The sequence below is a fragment of the Dryas octopetala genome, chromosome 5 (assembly GCF_963921425.1).
Source record: "Dryas octopetala chromosome 5, drDryOcto1.1, whole genome shotgun sequence".
Classification (NCBI taxonomy): domain Eukaryota; kingdom Viridiplantae; phylum Streptophyta; class Magnoliopsida; order Rosales; family Rosaceae; genus Dryas; species Dryas octopetala.
The window spans coordinates 10695380-10712127 of NC_141370.1; the positions used below are offsets into that span (position 1 = coordinate 10695380).

General features: G+C 36.4%; 1 protein-coding gene across 1 annotated transcript; it reads left to right on the forward strand.

Annotated features, from left to right (window-relative positions):
* The first annotated feature begins 936 nt into the window (after nt 1-936).
* On the forward strand, nt 937-7116 carry LOC147284215 (DNA-binding protein, putative (duplicated DUF1399)). Its single transcript, XM_086244948.1, has 9 exons — nt 937-1091; nt 1702-1869; nt 2183-2300; nt 2388-2642; nt 2824-3279; nt 3801-4339; nt 5290-5488; nt 5879-6034; nt 6117-7116. Exons 2-9 carry the CDS (start codon nt 1712-1714, stop codon nt 6804-6806), a joined length of 2571 nt encoding a protein of 856 aa, XP_086101074.1. The 5' UTR covers nt 937-1091; nt 1702-1711; the 3' UTR covers nt 6807-7116.
* The last annotated feature ends 9632 nt before the right edge of the window (nt 7117-16748 follow it).

A 16748-nucleotide genomic window follows, 5' to 3' on the forward strand; every position in this document is an offset into this window, starting at 1 on the left:
GTATGGATAGTGAAACTCATCACATAATAAGTAAAATTTACTTATTACACTATTACAGCACCTATTTGGTGCTGCTTAGATCTCAATGCCCATGACGTTGTACTTGCATTGCGATTGTTTGGTACTACTCTTCTTTGTACTAAAAGCATCTCTATTTTGTTTCGTACAAGGGTATAGGACAAAGAGCAAGGTTAGCACAACATGCATAGCGTGGTAATGAGCATCTATCTTTATTCACATTTTGCATGCGTTGTATTATTGTTTGTTGCTAAATTTGGGACTGGATAAGCTCAATGCTAGTAGCTAACTTCCATGTCTTCTTAGGTCATTCACTTTGCCACCTAACAGAATGATGAAAGAAAATCTGGCCCACTATCGTTGGGAAGTGACTTGCTTGTGCTGCATTTCTGGGTATAGATACACCAACCAGTGAAATTACAAAATTATATATTGGAGCTAAATTTTTTAAAAACGTGTTTATAGGTCGCTTACTGATCAATAGGATATTATCAAACAGACAAACACTCATTCAAAAAGCCATTTCTTATTTTCCTAGATAGCTTTTGGCTACGTCCTAGATTGCAACACTTAATAAAATTTTGAAGGATAAGAAAATATCCAATCAATGTCACTTGTAAAAGAAGGGATTGAAATTATGCAATAACTTGTTCATATCAGAAATTAACAAAAGCATTTCACATTCAGATCTTCACTATTCAAACACATAGATGACCACAAATTAATAAATCTGTTAGAACTCCTCTAGGGAAAAGAATGGAAAGGTCAAAATAGGAAAAGTATTCTCCTTCATTGGCTGGTAAATTATCTGTACAATAAAGGATAACTCGGTCATTTAGAGGAACTTGTACTGTGAAGTGTCGTACGGGTACCTCCAGCAACGCGCACACTATAAATATCTGATCCAACCGCGCACAAAGTTGTAACTTGCAAGAAAGCTGAAGCTTCAAACAATCAGACTTGTAAGGAACTGAGAATGCGCGTCAACCGTCGCCGGAACAATTTTGAGGTGGCCAAGTCAACTTTCCGGCGAAGCCGTCAAACTTAGATTTCCAATCCGGCAATCCTTTCCGGTAATTCAAAGCATTTCTGTGTATAATTGCGATGTTTGACTTCTCAAAGTTTTCACTTCAATTTCGAACAAGTTGGTAAAGATCTGAATTCGAAGGAGCTGGAGTTTTAACTCTGTTTGGTTGGTTTCTGAGAAACTGTAGGAAAAGCAAGGAAAATGAAAAAGAATTAGAACTCTCTCTGCTCATGTTTGAACCTTGATTTTTTTTTTTTTTTTAATTTTTCATGTTAGTGCTGATTTTCCTGTTAATTACGAAGTGACCAAATGAAAATGGAAAATAGATATTGTTTGCAGGCTTGTGTGTATGAATTGTTTGCTTCATTTTAATGTAACCTATGCGTTCCGGGATAGAGCAGAATGATCGGCAAGCCCTCTTGTTGAGAAGCTTGTAATGCGATCTTATCTGCGGCAGCTTTGGATTTCTCGTACTCCGTACAGAAGAACCTTTCGTGATGGACCTGAAGAAATCGATAATAAGAGAACGAAACGAACATCAAAATCAGAGCTTTATGGACTCTGTGTTATTAGCTCTTGATTATCAAGAATTTTGAAGCTTTAATACAAACTATAATTATGAAATTGCTGAAGTTTTGTATTATTTTTTTTTAGAGAAACTGAGAGATGGAGAAGGAACAAGAGCTTGAGTGGATCAAAGCGCAGAAGATTGGAATAGGCGTGGACCTTGTGGCTGCAGCCAAAAAGCAGCTTCAGTTTCTTGCTGCTGTGGACAGGAATCGGTGTCTCTATGAAGGGCCTGCTCTTGAAAGGGCAATCTATAGGTACGCGTGAAGTAGATTGTTTCAACTTTGTAGCTTTGGTTCAGTTCTTGTGTTTTGGGTGCATTAGATTCTTGGCAGTACCAAATCACATTTTTTTGGGTTTTTCATTTTTAATTTTAATATTTTTTGTTGGAGCTTCCTATTGTTTTCAGTTTGGGTTATTCAATTAGTGTGGAGCAAAGGGTACTTTTATTTTGAGCTAATCAGTTTGCTATATAGTCTCAGGAGATGATAATCTATGTGTTGTTTTCAATTATGTGTTCCTGCTGGGCATTTGATCTTTATATTCAAAGTTCTAAAAATGCTGATTCAGGTACAATGCTTGTTGGCTTCCCTTGCTTGCCAAACATTCTGAGTCCCAGATTTCTGAAGGACCTTTGGTTGTACCTCTTGATTGTGAATGGATATGGCATTGTCACAGGCTAAATCCAGTAGGCTTCTCTGAATTGTTTTCGTTCTGATTATCTTTATTTGATGGATTGATTTACTAAGCTTTGTGTTTTGGGTTTGTTATTCAGGTTCAATACAAGACTGACTGTGAGGAACTTTATGGAAAGATCCTTGACAATTCTAATGTTGTATCCTCTGTTCAAGGCTCTTGTAAAAGGAATTCTGAAGAAATGTGGAATAGTCTGTATCCAGAAGAACCGTACAAATTAAACTTAGATAAGGCGTTGTCAGAGGATATATCTGAAAGACTTTCTGGACTTGAAAAATGCACCAAATATGATCTGGTTTCAGCTGTTAAAAGGCAGTGTCCTTTCTTTTACCAGGTAATACGAGAATGCAGCTAATATATTGGGTAGAATACTTATGCTGAGTCTTAAAAAAATAAACTTATGCTGAAGTATCAAGGGGTCCGTCCATCTTGGCTGGTTAATCCAGATCAATTTGTATTCTATCATTTTGAGTGTTTTAGGGGTTCGATTTTCTCATGTCATTGTATTTTGACAGGTATCCAGACCCCATATGAACCATGATCTATTTCTTGAAGGAGCGGTGTCTAGATATAAAGGGTTTCTTCATCTAATCAGGAGAAACAAAGAGAAGTCTCTAAAACGTTTTTGTGTTCCAACATACGACATTGACCTTATCTGGCACTCTCACCAATTGCATCCTGTATCTTATTGTAAAGACCTGAATGAAATACTTGGCAAGGTATTGGAGCATGATGACATGGACGTGGACAGGACTAAAGGGAAGAAGCTTGATGTTGGGTTCTCTGGAACTACCAAGCAATGGGAAGAGGCATTTGGTATCAGGTATTGGAGGGCAGGGGCAATGTATAGAGGCAGTGCTCCATGTCCTCTCACAACCACTCCTTACAAATCTAACATGATGAGCAAGGATGTTGTTGCATCCACTGAGTATCAGAAAGTAATTCAGCTTCCAGAGGTGAAATTTATGGAGGTAGATTTCTTTCAGTTATATTTTTTCTTTTTCCCTGTTATATTTCTTATAATTATAGTATGTTGATGACTGGAATGTCTTGACTTTAAAGTTAGACATAGTCTATAGCTAGTAGCTATTTTACTCATGGCTCCTCACCTTAAAAGTTGGCTTCATAAAGGCACATAAGGACTTTTAAAGTGTCCTTGTTATTAGATTGACTTAGAAATGTTTCATCATTATATTGGGTAGAATCATAATTTACATAAAGGTTGAAAATTTCTTCTTCAATGGAAATTGAGAACGGGGATAGTATCTTAATTAAATTTTGAGCATGCTTTTGAATTTAGAGTGTTTATATATAAATGAGCACAGTAGCTAACTTTCATTTCTGATATAGGTTATAAGGCAGTGCTCATAGCTTCTGGCCCTTCTAAATTTTTTTTCTCAGATATTAAATAGGGACATATGCTACCTCCTGCCTGAGCCATTATACTGCAATGATTTTCATTCTTTGTGATGTTTTCCTATTCGTCTTCCAGGTCCTTTTGGAGTTTGTGGAAGTTAGGAACGTACCTGAAGGGCACAAAGGAAGTCTCTTTGTCTCATTTAGTAAAACCCAACAGGATGTATTCTTTAATTCTAAGCAGACACTGAGTATTTTGTCTGAGTCTGGAGAGAAACAGGTTGCTTGTTTCCAGTGCGAACCTACTGGAGACCTGCATTTTGAACTGATATCCTATTCACCTTCCCACATACCATTGAAAAGGGCATATAAAACAATAGGTTCTACTACATTCTCTCTTCAAGATTTTCTGGTCCCACTCTCTAAATTATATGCAGAAAAATGGTTGGAGTTGGTGCCAAGTTCTGGAAATGTGAATTCAAAACCAATCTATCTACGGGTTGATATGTCATTTACTATTCCAGCTGTAGCACAACGCGCACTTCACTTGGTTCGTTCTCGACCATTGTCAAAAAGTTCTTGTTTTTTCTCCCTTCCTGGGAAGGTTCAAGATGCCAAGAGTTGGACACATGTGATTGATGAAACTGGCACGAAGCTCATCAGCCTGCAAATGAGGTATGCTTATCTCCACATTTTCTGCTAGCTAATGAGTTAAACCTACCTTCCAAGACTACACATGTTCTTCTTCTTATGTTTTCATAGTTGACGGTAAAACTTGAAAAGTCGGAACTGTTTCCCTAGTATAATTTTCAAATTAGAGATATTGGTGGTTCTAGGTGAATCCTAACCCAAGGATATGCATGCAGAATTCCAGGTATCAGAACACAGTCACTATACTTAGGTTTTTTCTTCTTCCGAAGTTGTATGCATGCATGCACATATAGTTAAACAGATATGACTTCCAAAAATGGATACTTGATGGAAATCAATATGCAGTTTAGATTCATATGGATGTTGGCTGAAGGGGGAGTGTAACATCAACTTTATGCCAAATGACGCATCTTCCAGGGTGTGAAACTGACAAGTTACATTTGCAGCAGTATAAGTGAAATTGAACTTGAGATGTTAAAACATTAATTGTATAGCCTTATTCTTAGAAATGATGCTGTTTCTTGGTGTCTAGCTTATTCATCTCTACAAGTTATATATTCAACATGGATTACTTATCCTTCATAGACTTTTGCTTCTAAGGAAACCTGAAATGTTCTAAGCTTTCAATTTGATTTGACAAGTGTATATATAAAAAGTAAAATGTCAGTTGTGTCAAAAGAATAAGAACTTGCAGTTGCAGAAAGAACCCAGTGATCCTTCTTGTTTGCTTGAAAAAAGTTGTTTCATATTATACCTGGTTAATACAACTTTTGGGAACAACTGCAACTTGCCACAACTACAAGAGATATATATTTCTTAAATTGAGACTTAACATACTATATGCATTATCATACGTAGTATGGAAGTATGTACAGAACCATATGCTTCTCATGCAACTTGTTTATGTCTTTCATTTTATGATGTGTTATGAAGCTCTGACCTTTGCTCTGTGCCGTCTTGGATTGTATATACAGGGATTCTGAAAAGACTAAGGCAAGGGAAAATAAAAATCTTATTAAAGACGTGATCGGAATTACCAAGTCTGGACAAATATGTACTCTTGCAGAGTTTGTGGGGACTGGGTGGTCTTTGATGGATTCTCACTGGTCCCTTCACCCTCAGAAAAATTCCAAGGGAGATGGCCACGTCTTTGTGCTGAAGGGCAAGAAGATGGTACGCATCCATCCACTTCTCATTCATTGTTATTATCAAACTTTCTGTTTACTACATAATTTTGTGGAAATTAGTTTGATATATCGTGTTTGTACATTTGTTTTACCACCCTGAATCATGCTTACAAATCAAAAGACCTTGACAAAGTGCATGGAAATCAGTTTTTTATTTATTAATATTATTTTTAGTTTTTTTTTATAAAATGGACATGAATTTGAAATTACTGATAAAAGATTTGTTAATATACAGTTGTGCTCAGCATAAAATATCAAGTACATTTGTGCATTAAGTTAGAGTAGCATCACATAGTAGAGTGCGGCTTCTGGATATGAAGATGGTTTGCTTATATGGAGTAGTAGATTGTCTCCTAAATTTATCTTCTTGGTACAGGTCAAGTTCTTCCCCGGAAGAAAGCTCGACTATGAATCTAAACATTGTGAAAAACATAAAAGTGAACGAGGCTTCATGACCTTAGTTGAATTCTCTGCTGAAGATCCTTATGGAAAAGCAGTGGCATTGCTTGACATAAAATCTGGATGTGTCAAGGTACCGTCACCATGTGATCTCTTCACTTTGTTACAGCTCCTTAATACTTTATTTGACTTGATTTGATTACAAAAATGAATAGGTAAAGGAAGAATGGATGCTAGTTCCTGGGATAATATTGGCTTTTATATTTTTGGATATGTTAAAGAAGGAAGGATATGATGGCTTTTCTGTAAATGCCAAGGAGATGGGTAGTGCAGCTGAGGCAATTAATGAAAACCATGAGGAAGCCAAAAGAACCAACTTGACCTCTTCTGGAGCAAGTGAGGTTGAGCTGAATAATGAGGTGGCTGAAGGAGATGTAGTGATGCCGGAAAAAGGTGGAGGTTGTGGTGGAGCATGTGGCAGTGGGTGTGGAAATGCAATTAGGAGTGGTGGCTCTAGTGGATGTGGTAGTGGCTGTGGTGGTAGCTGCGGAAACATGCTGAAGAGTGGAGGCTGCGGTGGCTGTGGCGGTGGAGGCGGCTGTGGTGGTGGCTGTGGAAGCATGCTGAAGAGTGGTGGCTGCGGTGGCTGTGGCGGTGGAGGCTGCTGTGGTGGTGGCTGTGGAAGCATGCTGAAGAGTGGTGGCTGTGGCGGCTGTGGTGGCAGTGGCGGCTGTGGTGGTGGCTGTGGAAACATGCTGAAGAGTGGTGGTTGTGGTGGGTGTGGTGGTGGAGGTGGTTGTGGAAGTTTTAGTGCTAAATCTGCTCATGAAAACACATCTAGTAACTCATGCGCAGAGGCACACCCAAAGGAGGCACCCATCTGTGTGAATGAGGCAGTAGCTTGATGTCTGTGCATCATGGAACATCAGCAGTATCTAAATGCATCGTAGATTCGTAGCAAAGTCTTATGACGCATTCATACTTCTTGTATGCACAGATGTCAATCCAAGTATCATAGCCCAAAAAATAAAAAAAGTCCACCGAGTATAGCTCTCATCTGTTGTGATGTGCTGTAAAATAAGTACAGCTTTATTTTTCTCGTATGTCAAGTCTCCAATTTGGGAAGTTACTCGATTAAATTGCACATAACTTCCATTACCTGTACTGGGATGAACTATCATGATTTTAAGGCATCGTTTGATGCATAAAGTTGGATTGCATATGTAAAAATAACTAGATCCATCTGTATTTAATGAATAAACTTCTAATATGAAGGAAGAAGATATATTAGTCATAAGGACAAAACTTATCCCTAATAATCCCTACAAAAATGGTGGGATTAGCAAAGATAAGTTTCCCATTATGGCTCATTCAAAAAGACACTCACTTTCTTCTTCCTTGAATACTTATGAATTTGTTATTTAACATATCAATCTAATCTTATATATCAAATGAAGTGTGAAATAATATTATCTCCATATATTGTATTACATCAATTGAATTCCATTAGAAAGGTAAGAGTTAATGTAGAGGTGTCAAACGGGTCGGGCCGGCCCGAGCACGACACGGCACGGCACGATTAAATGGGCCGGGCCAGGCCGAAGTTTTTAGCTCATCGGGCACGGCACGGCACGAGCATGACACGGGCAAAGCACGGCATGAGCACGACACAGGCCGAGCACGACACAGGCCAAGCACGACACGAGCACGGGCACGAAATGAGCCCGAATTAGGCATGACTATTTTAACATTTTTTTTTCCATTTTTAAAGAACTTTTCAACAAAAATATTCAATTTTCATGAAAAATAATGTTAATATTTAATTATAAATAAGAAAAAAATATTATAAGATTAGTTTTATCACATAAAAAATAAAAATAAAAAAAGGTCGGTGGGCCGGCCCGTTTAAGGCACGGCACGAGCACGAATGGTCCGCGGGCCGTGGGCCGTTCCGGGCTTAGGTCTTAACTATATGGGCCGGCCCGAGCACGGCATGAAAGCACGATGGGCTCAACTTAAACGGGTCGGCCCGTTTGACACCTCTAAGTTAATGAGAATCTACAAAAATTTGCATATGTAGTCTTAATGGGGGAGGTATTTAATTAACCATCTTCCCACTACCATTTGATCTTTGCCTTTTTTTTTTTTTTTTGGTAATAAAGCATCTCATTGCATTAGATCAGCCAAAAGACAGAGTAAATACAAAGAAAGAGCCCAAAAGCTTACAAGAAGGCAAAAGCCTACAGAAGTGGAGCATCAAAGCCCACAGAAATTCTAAGATCTCATCACAGCGGTGTTGAGCAGACATTATAGCCACCAAACGGAGCCAGTGAGGCGTCGAAGGATTTAGCGAACTTGTCACGTTAGGGTCCACGATCCTACAAATAACTCTAAATCGAGGCCGATAGTAGCTCATAATGGCAGATCGAGCAATAGTAACTGGTGGAAACATAACCGGTACCGGCGAAAATAGTGCCAACCAAACACCTTGAGATAAGCGTTCGAGAAAACCTGAGAGTATCAAAGCACCAAACAAGCCAAAACAAGTGAAAATAAAGGAGCAAAACAAAGCTGCAAGATGCAGTATGAAAGACTTCCAAAATGGAAGTATGGAAAAACTCTCACAATTGAGGGAGGAGAGTATCCCTAAGTTGGGGGGAGAAGGGGAAGGGGAAGGGGAAGGGAAGGGGAGGGGAGGGGAAGGAAGGCCAGCTCCCCTCACCCTCCCTGGAGTGTGCGACTATGGGAGGGCTTGAGGAAAGAGAAGAGAGAAAACAGAGGCGGCGGCTAGGGTTACAGATGTATCTCCATTTGATCTTTGCTTTGATGCATATGTCTACACTCTAAAAACTGGTTGTAAAGCTTCTCAACCCTTATGCACCTTTGCATCCATAGAACAACGTTAGTCGGAATTCATGTCGTTGGGATTTGATTTGGCATTTCACAATACTCACATAATAGTAATTACATAAGTTCAGTTTATTAATATTTGCTGCCAGTGGCCACTATCCGTTAGACGAGAAATTATTCTGTATAACCGATATATTGACACGTGGTATAACCAGTCTATATGTTATAACATGGGTGGATGTTATTAATACTATACCCTACTAATACAAATATATCGTCCAATAATACCCTTACACATTGGATTTGTTATACCACGTGACGATATATCGGTTATACCCTATAATTTTTCCCGCCAGACACCTTCCTCAGCCACTCCGACGGCCATACCCGGCGAGGTACCACACGTTGCCATGTGTCGAGCTTCTTTTGAAATTGGGTAAAAATTAAATCAAAATGTAATTACCTCAGTTAGGTAATATGTATAATATGTCCTTGGATGGTTTACCATATTTGACAAATAAATAACCCAACTCATTTTTTTTTTTCCCACATATTGCATAATTAGATCATTTACCACTCACTTAATTATCAACACAATGAATAAGTGGTGTCTCATTTTCTCAAAGGTTTGTTTGTTAGCATCTACAATATGACCTTTGATGCTTACCATATATGACAACCGAGGGATGATTTAATTAATTCCCTCCAAAGAGTAACAATTTCATTAAGACCATATTGACGTTTATTTTGATCATTATGACCATATGTATTTTTGATTCCGTTATGGCCATCTTCAATTTTTATTTTTGCTTTAATTTATATTCATCACTGTATAGATTGCATTTGTTTTTAGGTTTTATTGTAATTTAATTACACTTTAACACCCATAGGTTATTTTTACTCCTTACTTCTCGTCTTCGACTATATATATATATATTGCAGATCTTTGCAGCCTTTTCAATACCTAAAGTTAAGAAGTCGATCAATTCTCAAGAAAAAAGATGACTAAGTTTACAATTGCATCTTTTGTTCTTATGTCGGTGCTTTTCTTCGGTTCAGGTTTGTTTCAATTTGATCTTGGACCATAATAGTTAGGCGTTGTTATACATTCATGCTTAAATGATTGGAGGCTAGGTTTCTCATAATAGTAGGACTTAGCAAACTCCCTCACTTCATCTAAAAAACTCCTTTACTTTAAGGCTAGGGCATCCTTTCCAAAAAAACAAATAAATACATAGCATATATAACTCATTCTCCCCCCCCCCCCCAAACCCCCCCAAAAAAAAAAAGGCTTATTTGCGTCAATGCTCCCTGAAAGTAATTTCGATTTTCAATTTGCCCCCTGAAACTTCATTCCTCCCACTTTGCCCCCCAAACTTTAAAACATACCATATTTCGTTAAGTCTGTTTATGACTCCGTCAAAAAAGCCTGCGTGGCGCTTATGTGGAAGGGGCAATAAACTGCCATGTCAGCTTATTTGACGGAGCTTGTAACGGACTTGACAGAATATGATATTTTGTAAAGTTCGGGGGGTAAAGTGAGAGGAATAAAGTTTCAAGGGACAAATTGAAAACCGAAGTTACTTTCAGGGGGCATTGGCGTGAATAAGCCAAAAAAAAAAATACTACATAATTCAATCATTTATCATACACTTATGAACACCATGAATAAGTTGTATATTATTCCCTCAAAGCTTGGTTTATTAATTTGCATGTGATAAACTCACTTATTTCAAACAGCTGAAGCCCTTGGGTTAGCTGAGTTGGGATGGATGATAGAGAAATTAGCTAGGATTATGATGAGTTGAAAACTCAATATGTAGGGTGTTGTCCCTTATTTTTTATATCCTCGATTGATTGGAGGCTAGGTTTCTCAAGATATTTTCTTGTATATATATAGGTCCCTTCAAGTATGAGATTTCATAAATAATTTTATTTGTGCGATCTCGCATAGGGCTCACACCATATAATATTTCAACGATCCGAACCGTCTATTATTTAAGTCTTTATTCAAAGATCATCTTTGCAAAAAATTAGTCAAATCGAAAATCATTTGTCTTTCCAACTTTGATCAAACAACCGTCTATTTGTTTGATCAAAGTTAGATAGACAAATAATTTTCGATTTGACTAATTTTTTGCAAGGATGATCTTTGAATAGAGACTTAAAAATAGAGACTTAAAGAATAGACTTAAAGAATGATCTTTGATATATATATATATATATCTTATACTTTTTTTGTATACTTGTAAATTCGCTTAAAATAGCTTAAGACTCGAAAAAATCTTACGAACTCCTATTGATGAGTACTATTTTTCTATGGGGTCAAAATACCAATTTCACTTCTTAAATTTTCTAGAAAATTTCAACTCCTCAAACTAATTTTCAAAAAATAATATTTAAAATTAATAAAAGTTTGGAAATTCATAATATAATTTCCAAAGTACAAAACATACGAGGTTGGTACCGTTGAATTCATAATGATAAGTACTACCTTCCCGTGGTCTCGCCTTGGTCAAAATTTTGCTTTGGGTAAACTCAAAAATTCAACACCAAAGAGGACAAATTAAATTTTTAACCAAAATAATTCTAGAAAAAATCTAGAATATCCATGAAATTCCCAAAATATATTCGAAAAAGTTCCGGGTATCACATCCGGCTTGTTCATGCCTTTGCCAATTCCTAGCCAACCATAAGTGGATCTTAGTATGGATTTTGTTTTGTGGTTGTGGATAGATTTTCATAGATATATCGTTGCAAAAAGATGAAGTTGACATATATTGTTGCAAATTTCACTTCATTCCTTGCAAAAAGACCACTGATGTTGTGAATGTGGCTCAAATTTTCTTGCGTGAGATATATATCTTTTACATGGTTTACGTTATTCCATTGTTTCTAATAGAGATACTTGTTTTATCAGCCACTTTTGGAGGTGTTTATGGAAGCTTGCTAACACGAAGCTGATTTTAGTAGTGCCTATCATCCTCAAATTGATCTAAAAACCCAGCAAAAAATAAGAGTAAGTTTCAGCCTAATTTGTTTGTGTACGCGCGCGGAGCTGGAAAAATTACACTACTAAGCGCTCGATAGCTTGCCGAGAGCTTGGCGGATGCAGATGCACCCTTTTAGGTTGCATATGCATTTTTTTAGGTTGCAGATGTCTGTTTTAGGTTGCAGATTCATCTTTTTAGGTTGCAGATGACATGTTTTAGGTTATAAATGTAGGTTTAAGGTTGCAAATGCACTTACAGATAAAGCTTTCAGATGTAGATTAGGTTGCAGAATTTGCAACTGCCGAGTGCTCTTCTCATTTTAGTTTTCGAATTAAAGCATCCTTTATTTATTTAGAATGAAAATACCAAAAATGACATGCTTTTGTGAAAAGGGGGTTGGAGGAACTCTTCCAACCATGGATTGAGACAAAGTATTGTTCTCCAAATTATACATATAAATAAGTATTTTCTATTTAATTACTTTATGCGCGCAATTTTATTTTATTTTATTTCCAATGGAAGAGGATAGAAAATCAACATCCCCTTGTAAATTCTATAAAGTAGCCCCCACAGTTTTGAATGTATCAATAAAGGATAAGTTCCATCTCTTTGTCACCTATACAAAATTTCAAAATGTGGGGACTTACTCACATTTCAATACAAATGCTAATCCAAAAGCAAAACAGACTGATTTTGATTTTGATTTTGAATTTGAATTTGAATTTTGTTTTTGGTAAGCAGAATTTTTCGTTCTATCTTTACGAGTTTTGTTCACAATTATGATTTTGACATGGACTATATAATCTCATACACATGTAATTAACTAAAGGATAACAACATGTTTTCCCTTTTTAATCATGCACAACCATGTTTTCCCTTTTAATCTCTACAAATAATAGCAATTTTTTTTTCCCAACATGAAGATCAAAATTTTACTTAAGAGGACAATACAGATTATAGAATTAGAACTTTGACTCTCTTCAAAAACAAAAGAAGAGAAGGGAGGACATGAATCGAATTATAAGAAAAAGGGAGGACATGAATCGAATTATCACAATCGTTGTAGGAATATGTGATCTACCACTAGTACTATACCGAGTAATTTATTACTATAATCTGTTTAGAAGTGTTTTTTTTTTTTTTTTTAACTTTAATTTTCAAACCCAAAATACTAAAACACTTATAATAAATTACTCTCAAATCCAGTTTTTGAAAGATTTTTAACTGAAGACCCAGCCAAATAAAAAATTAATTGAATGCCAATCTATTCATATACGCGCGGACGGAGGGGAAAAAAGTGGTACCGAGCGCTTGGCAAAATTTTACTTAAGAAGACAATGCAGATTATAGAATTAAAACTTTGACTCTCTTCAAAAAAAGAAGAGAAGGGAGGACATGAATCGAATTATAAGAAAAAGGGAGGACATGAAACAAATTATAAGAAAAAGGGAGGACATGAATCGAATTATAACAATCGTTGTAGGAATATGTGATCTACCACTAGTACTATATCGAGTAATTTCTTACTATAATCTGTTTAGAAGTGTTTTTTTTTTTTACTTTAATTTTCAAACCCAAAATACTAAAATACTTATAATAAATTACTCTCAAATCCAGTATTTGAAAGATTTTTAACTGGAACCCAGCCAAATAAAAAATTAAGTAGAATGCCAATCTATCCATGTACACGCTTACAGGCCTCGACACCTATTAAAAATCATGGGTTCTCGATTTTGTATGTTTGAATAGGTTTTTGTGAGTGTTTGGTTTGGGAAAAAGAATAAAAAATGGGAATTTTGGATATTTGTTCTTGGCCGGGTAGGGTCGGATTTTGTGGTTTGATGAAATTTGTTTGGTTTTAATTTTGATTTGGTACTCTGTGTGGTTATTGAGACAAGGCAGGTGAGAGAGAGAGAGAGAGAGAGAGAGAGAGAGAGAGAGAGAGAGAGAGAGAGAGAGAGAGAGAGAGAGAGAGAGAGAGAGAGAGTCCGCCAGACTGGCGAAGTGAAGTCGTTGGAACCTAAGTCGTCGAAACCTGCACTGTCTGCAGGTGAGGGTGGAGATTGTGGGGGAGGGAGGAGGGGCTATGGGTTGGGAGAACCTGCACTAATTTTTTTTGTTCTTCTTTTGTTTTGTTTTGTTTTTCAATTATTTTATTTTTAAAGGTTTATTGATTTTATTATTTTTTTTCTTTGTATATGTGACTATTTTTTAAAGGCATGTCATTGTAGTACGTCGACTATTAACGGTTTCCTAGATAGAAAACTTGACAGAGGTATGTTGGTGTCAAAAAAATGGTAGTTGAGGTACGTCTGTCAACTTTTTTTTATTGGGGTACTAATTTGAAAAATTGTGTAAACTTGAAGTACATGCATATAATTTGCTCATTTTTTTAATTATCTACAACTATCGTTCATTAGAGAGAGAGAGAGAGAGGGTCCGCTGGACCAGCAAAGAGAAGTCGTTGGAACCTAAGTTGTCGAAACCTGCACTGTCTGCAGGTGATGGTGGAGATGGTGGGGAGGGAGGCGGAGCTACGGGTTGGGAGAACCTGCACTAATTTTTTTTGTTCTTCTTTTGTTTTGTTTTGTTTTTCAATTATTTTATTTTTAAAGGTTTATTGATATTTTTTTTTTGTCTATGTGACTATTTTTTATTTTTTAAAGGCATGTCAGTGTAGCATGTCGACTATTAACGGCCTCCCAGACGAAAAACTTGACAGAGGTATGTTGGTGTCAAAAAATGGTAGTTGAGGTACGTCTGCCAACTTTTTTTTTTTTATTGGGATAACTTGAAAAATGGTGTAAACCTAAAGTTAATTTGCCTATTTTTGTTAATTATCAACAACTGTCGTTCATCATATTTAAACTAAGGATATCCTCCCACAAAGAAAAAACTAGTGCCACCACTAAATCAAAATGACTGGCACTAGAAAGAATAAATTGAATTAAATTGATAGACAATAATCATAACCTATGATGAGCTAACAATATTTCGAACTGAATTATGCATGGCATGGACCACGATGGGACATGACTCTCACACTCGAGTACCAAACTATTATATCCAAAATACTAATCATGTCCTCTGCTATCTAGTACTAGTAACCAAACAAGGCCTTAGTGTATTCACATAGTTATCAATAAGAGAAGGATTTTTTTTCATTTTTAGTACTTAAACTACGACCATTGTCTCAATGTTATACTTGAACTTTTATTTATTTCAATTGAATACCCAAACTTTTATTTTGTAACTAATAGATACCCAAGTGAATTTCTGTTGAAATTGTTAACAGAAGTTAGGGACAATATGGTCACTTAAAAAAACTAATAAACCTTTAAAAATAATATAAAATATAAAACAAATAAATAATTGAATTGAAAAAAAAGGAAAATAAAAAAAGAAGCCTAGCAACCCCTTCGCCCCCAAACCCTCCTCCCTCCCCCTCCTCCCCCTCCCCCTCCCCCTCCCCCTCCCCCTCCCCTTCCCCCGCCCCTGCATTGGCAACCAAACCCACCCACCTCCCTTCCTCCCTCCCTCCCCCCCCTCTCCGACCTTAATTGATATTGTTGTCCTCGGCAATGGCGACAGCTCCAAAGGATTCGGCGCTAAGGACCCGTTGGTCCACGGTCCACCAGTCATCGATCATATTCGACAGCTTCTGTTGCGTGGTGGAGGGAGGGTCCGTCAAGTTGTCAAGTTCCAATCGACGTCATTGAAGACGATAAGATCAAGGCTGGAGAAGGGGAGGGAAGTGGGTGGGTTGGGTTGCCGATGCGGGGGAGGGGGAGGGAGGAGGGTTTGGGGGCGAAGGGGTTGCTGGGCTTTTTTTTTTTTGTTTTTTGTTTTTTTTCAATTTAATTATTTATTTGTTTTATATTTTATATTATTTTTAAAGGTTTATAGTTTTTTTTTAAGTGACCATATTGTCCCTAACTTCTATTAACAATTTTAACAAAAATTCACTTGGGTACTTATTAGACACAAAATAAAAGTTTGGGTACTAAATTAGGACAAATAAAAGTTCAGATACCACATTGAGACAATGGTCAAAGTTTAGGTACTAAAAATGAAAAAAAAAACCCATAAGAGAAACAAACTAAAGAAACCTTACCTCAATTCAAGTTCAAATTAAACCTAAAGCAGAAATGATGAAGATGAACGGTTTGGATAGGCCAACAAAGCAGAAGTCTTATACATAAGTACTACCAAATCAATTAAAATGATCCAACAAAATAACCTTCAGACATTACAATATATCTACAAGATTGTAATTAACTAATTAAATGATAAAGAGGATGGAGGGGTCGCAGCAACACTCGTCAATAAGGCAACAGCAACACAAAGCAGCAAGACTGTGACAGCACATCCAAACAAACACAAATACATTAGGGATTTTGTAAAAATAATACTATTTGTTTTACCATTCATCTAACAATGTTATGTGCTATCTCTTTAATGAAGGCATGACGTAATATTTGTGTGGGTTTCAATCTCTATTTGAGATGATATATAAAAGAGATAATTAGGCCGGAATCTTTTAGAAAAATAATATTTTTAGATAGAGAATAGAGGTGTTTTAAAATTAGAAAATTAGGATTAAATACCAAATCTTAATAATTTTTTTGTATAACATGAAGACTATATAATATTTCAATTGAACTACCAAATTTAAATGTATTTTTTTAGATTAAGTCACAAATATGTTGGCCCCTTTGATTTGAGTCTTTTCCATTTGACATTTTTGTCCTTTGGCCCACATATGATGGGTGTTAGTTAAAATTTATAAGGTTTTGACAAAATTGCCCTTGAGACTTTTATATTATCTTGAAAATTTACTAATATAGTCTCAACTTCACATTTAGTTGTGACTATACGATACTCACAATTTCAAATTTAGTTGTGACTGAACGACAGTCACATCTAAGTTGTAAGACAGTCAAAGTTAAGTTATAGTCACAGTTAAGTTGTAACTTAATTAAATTTTTTTTAGAGAAATTATAC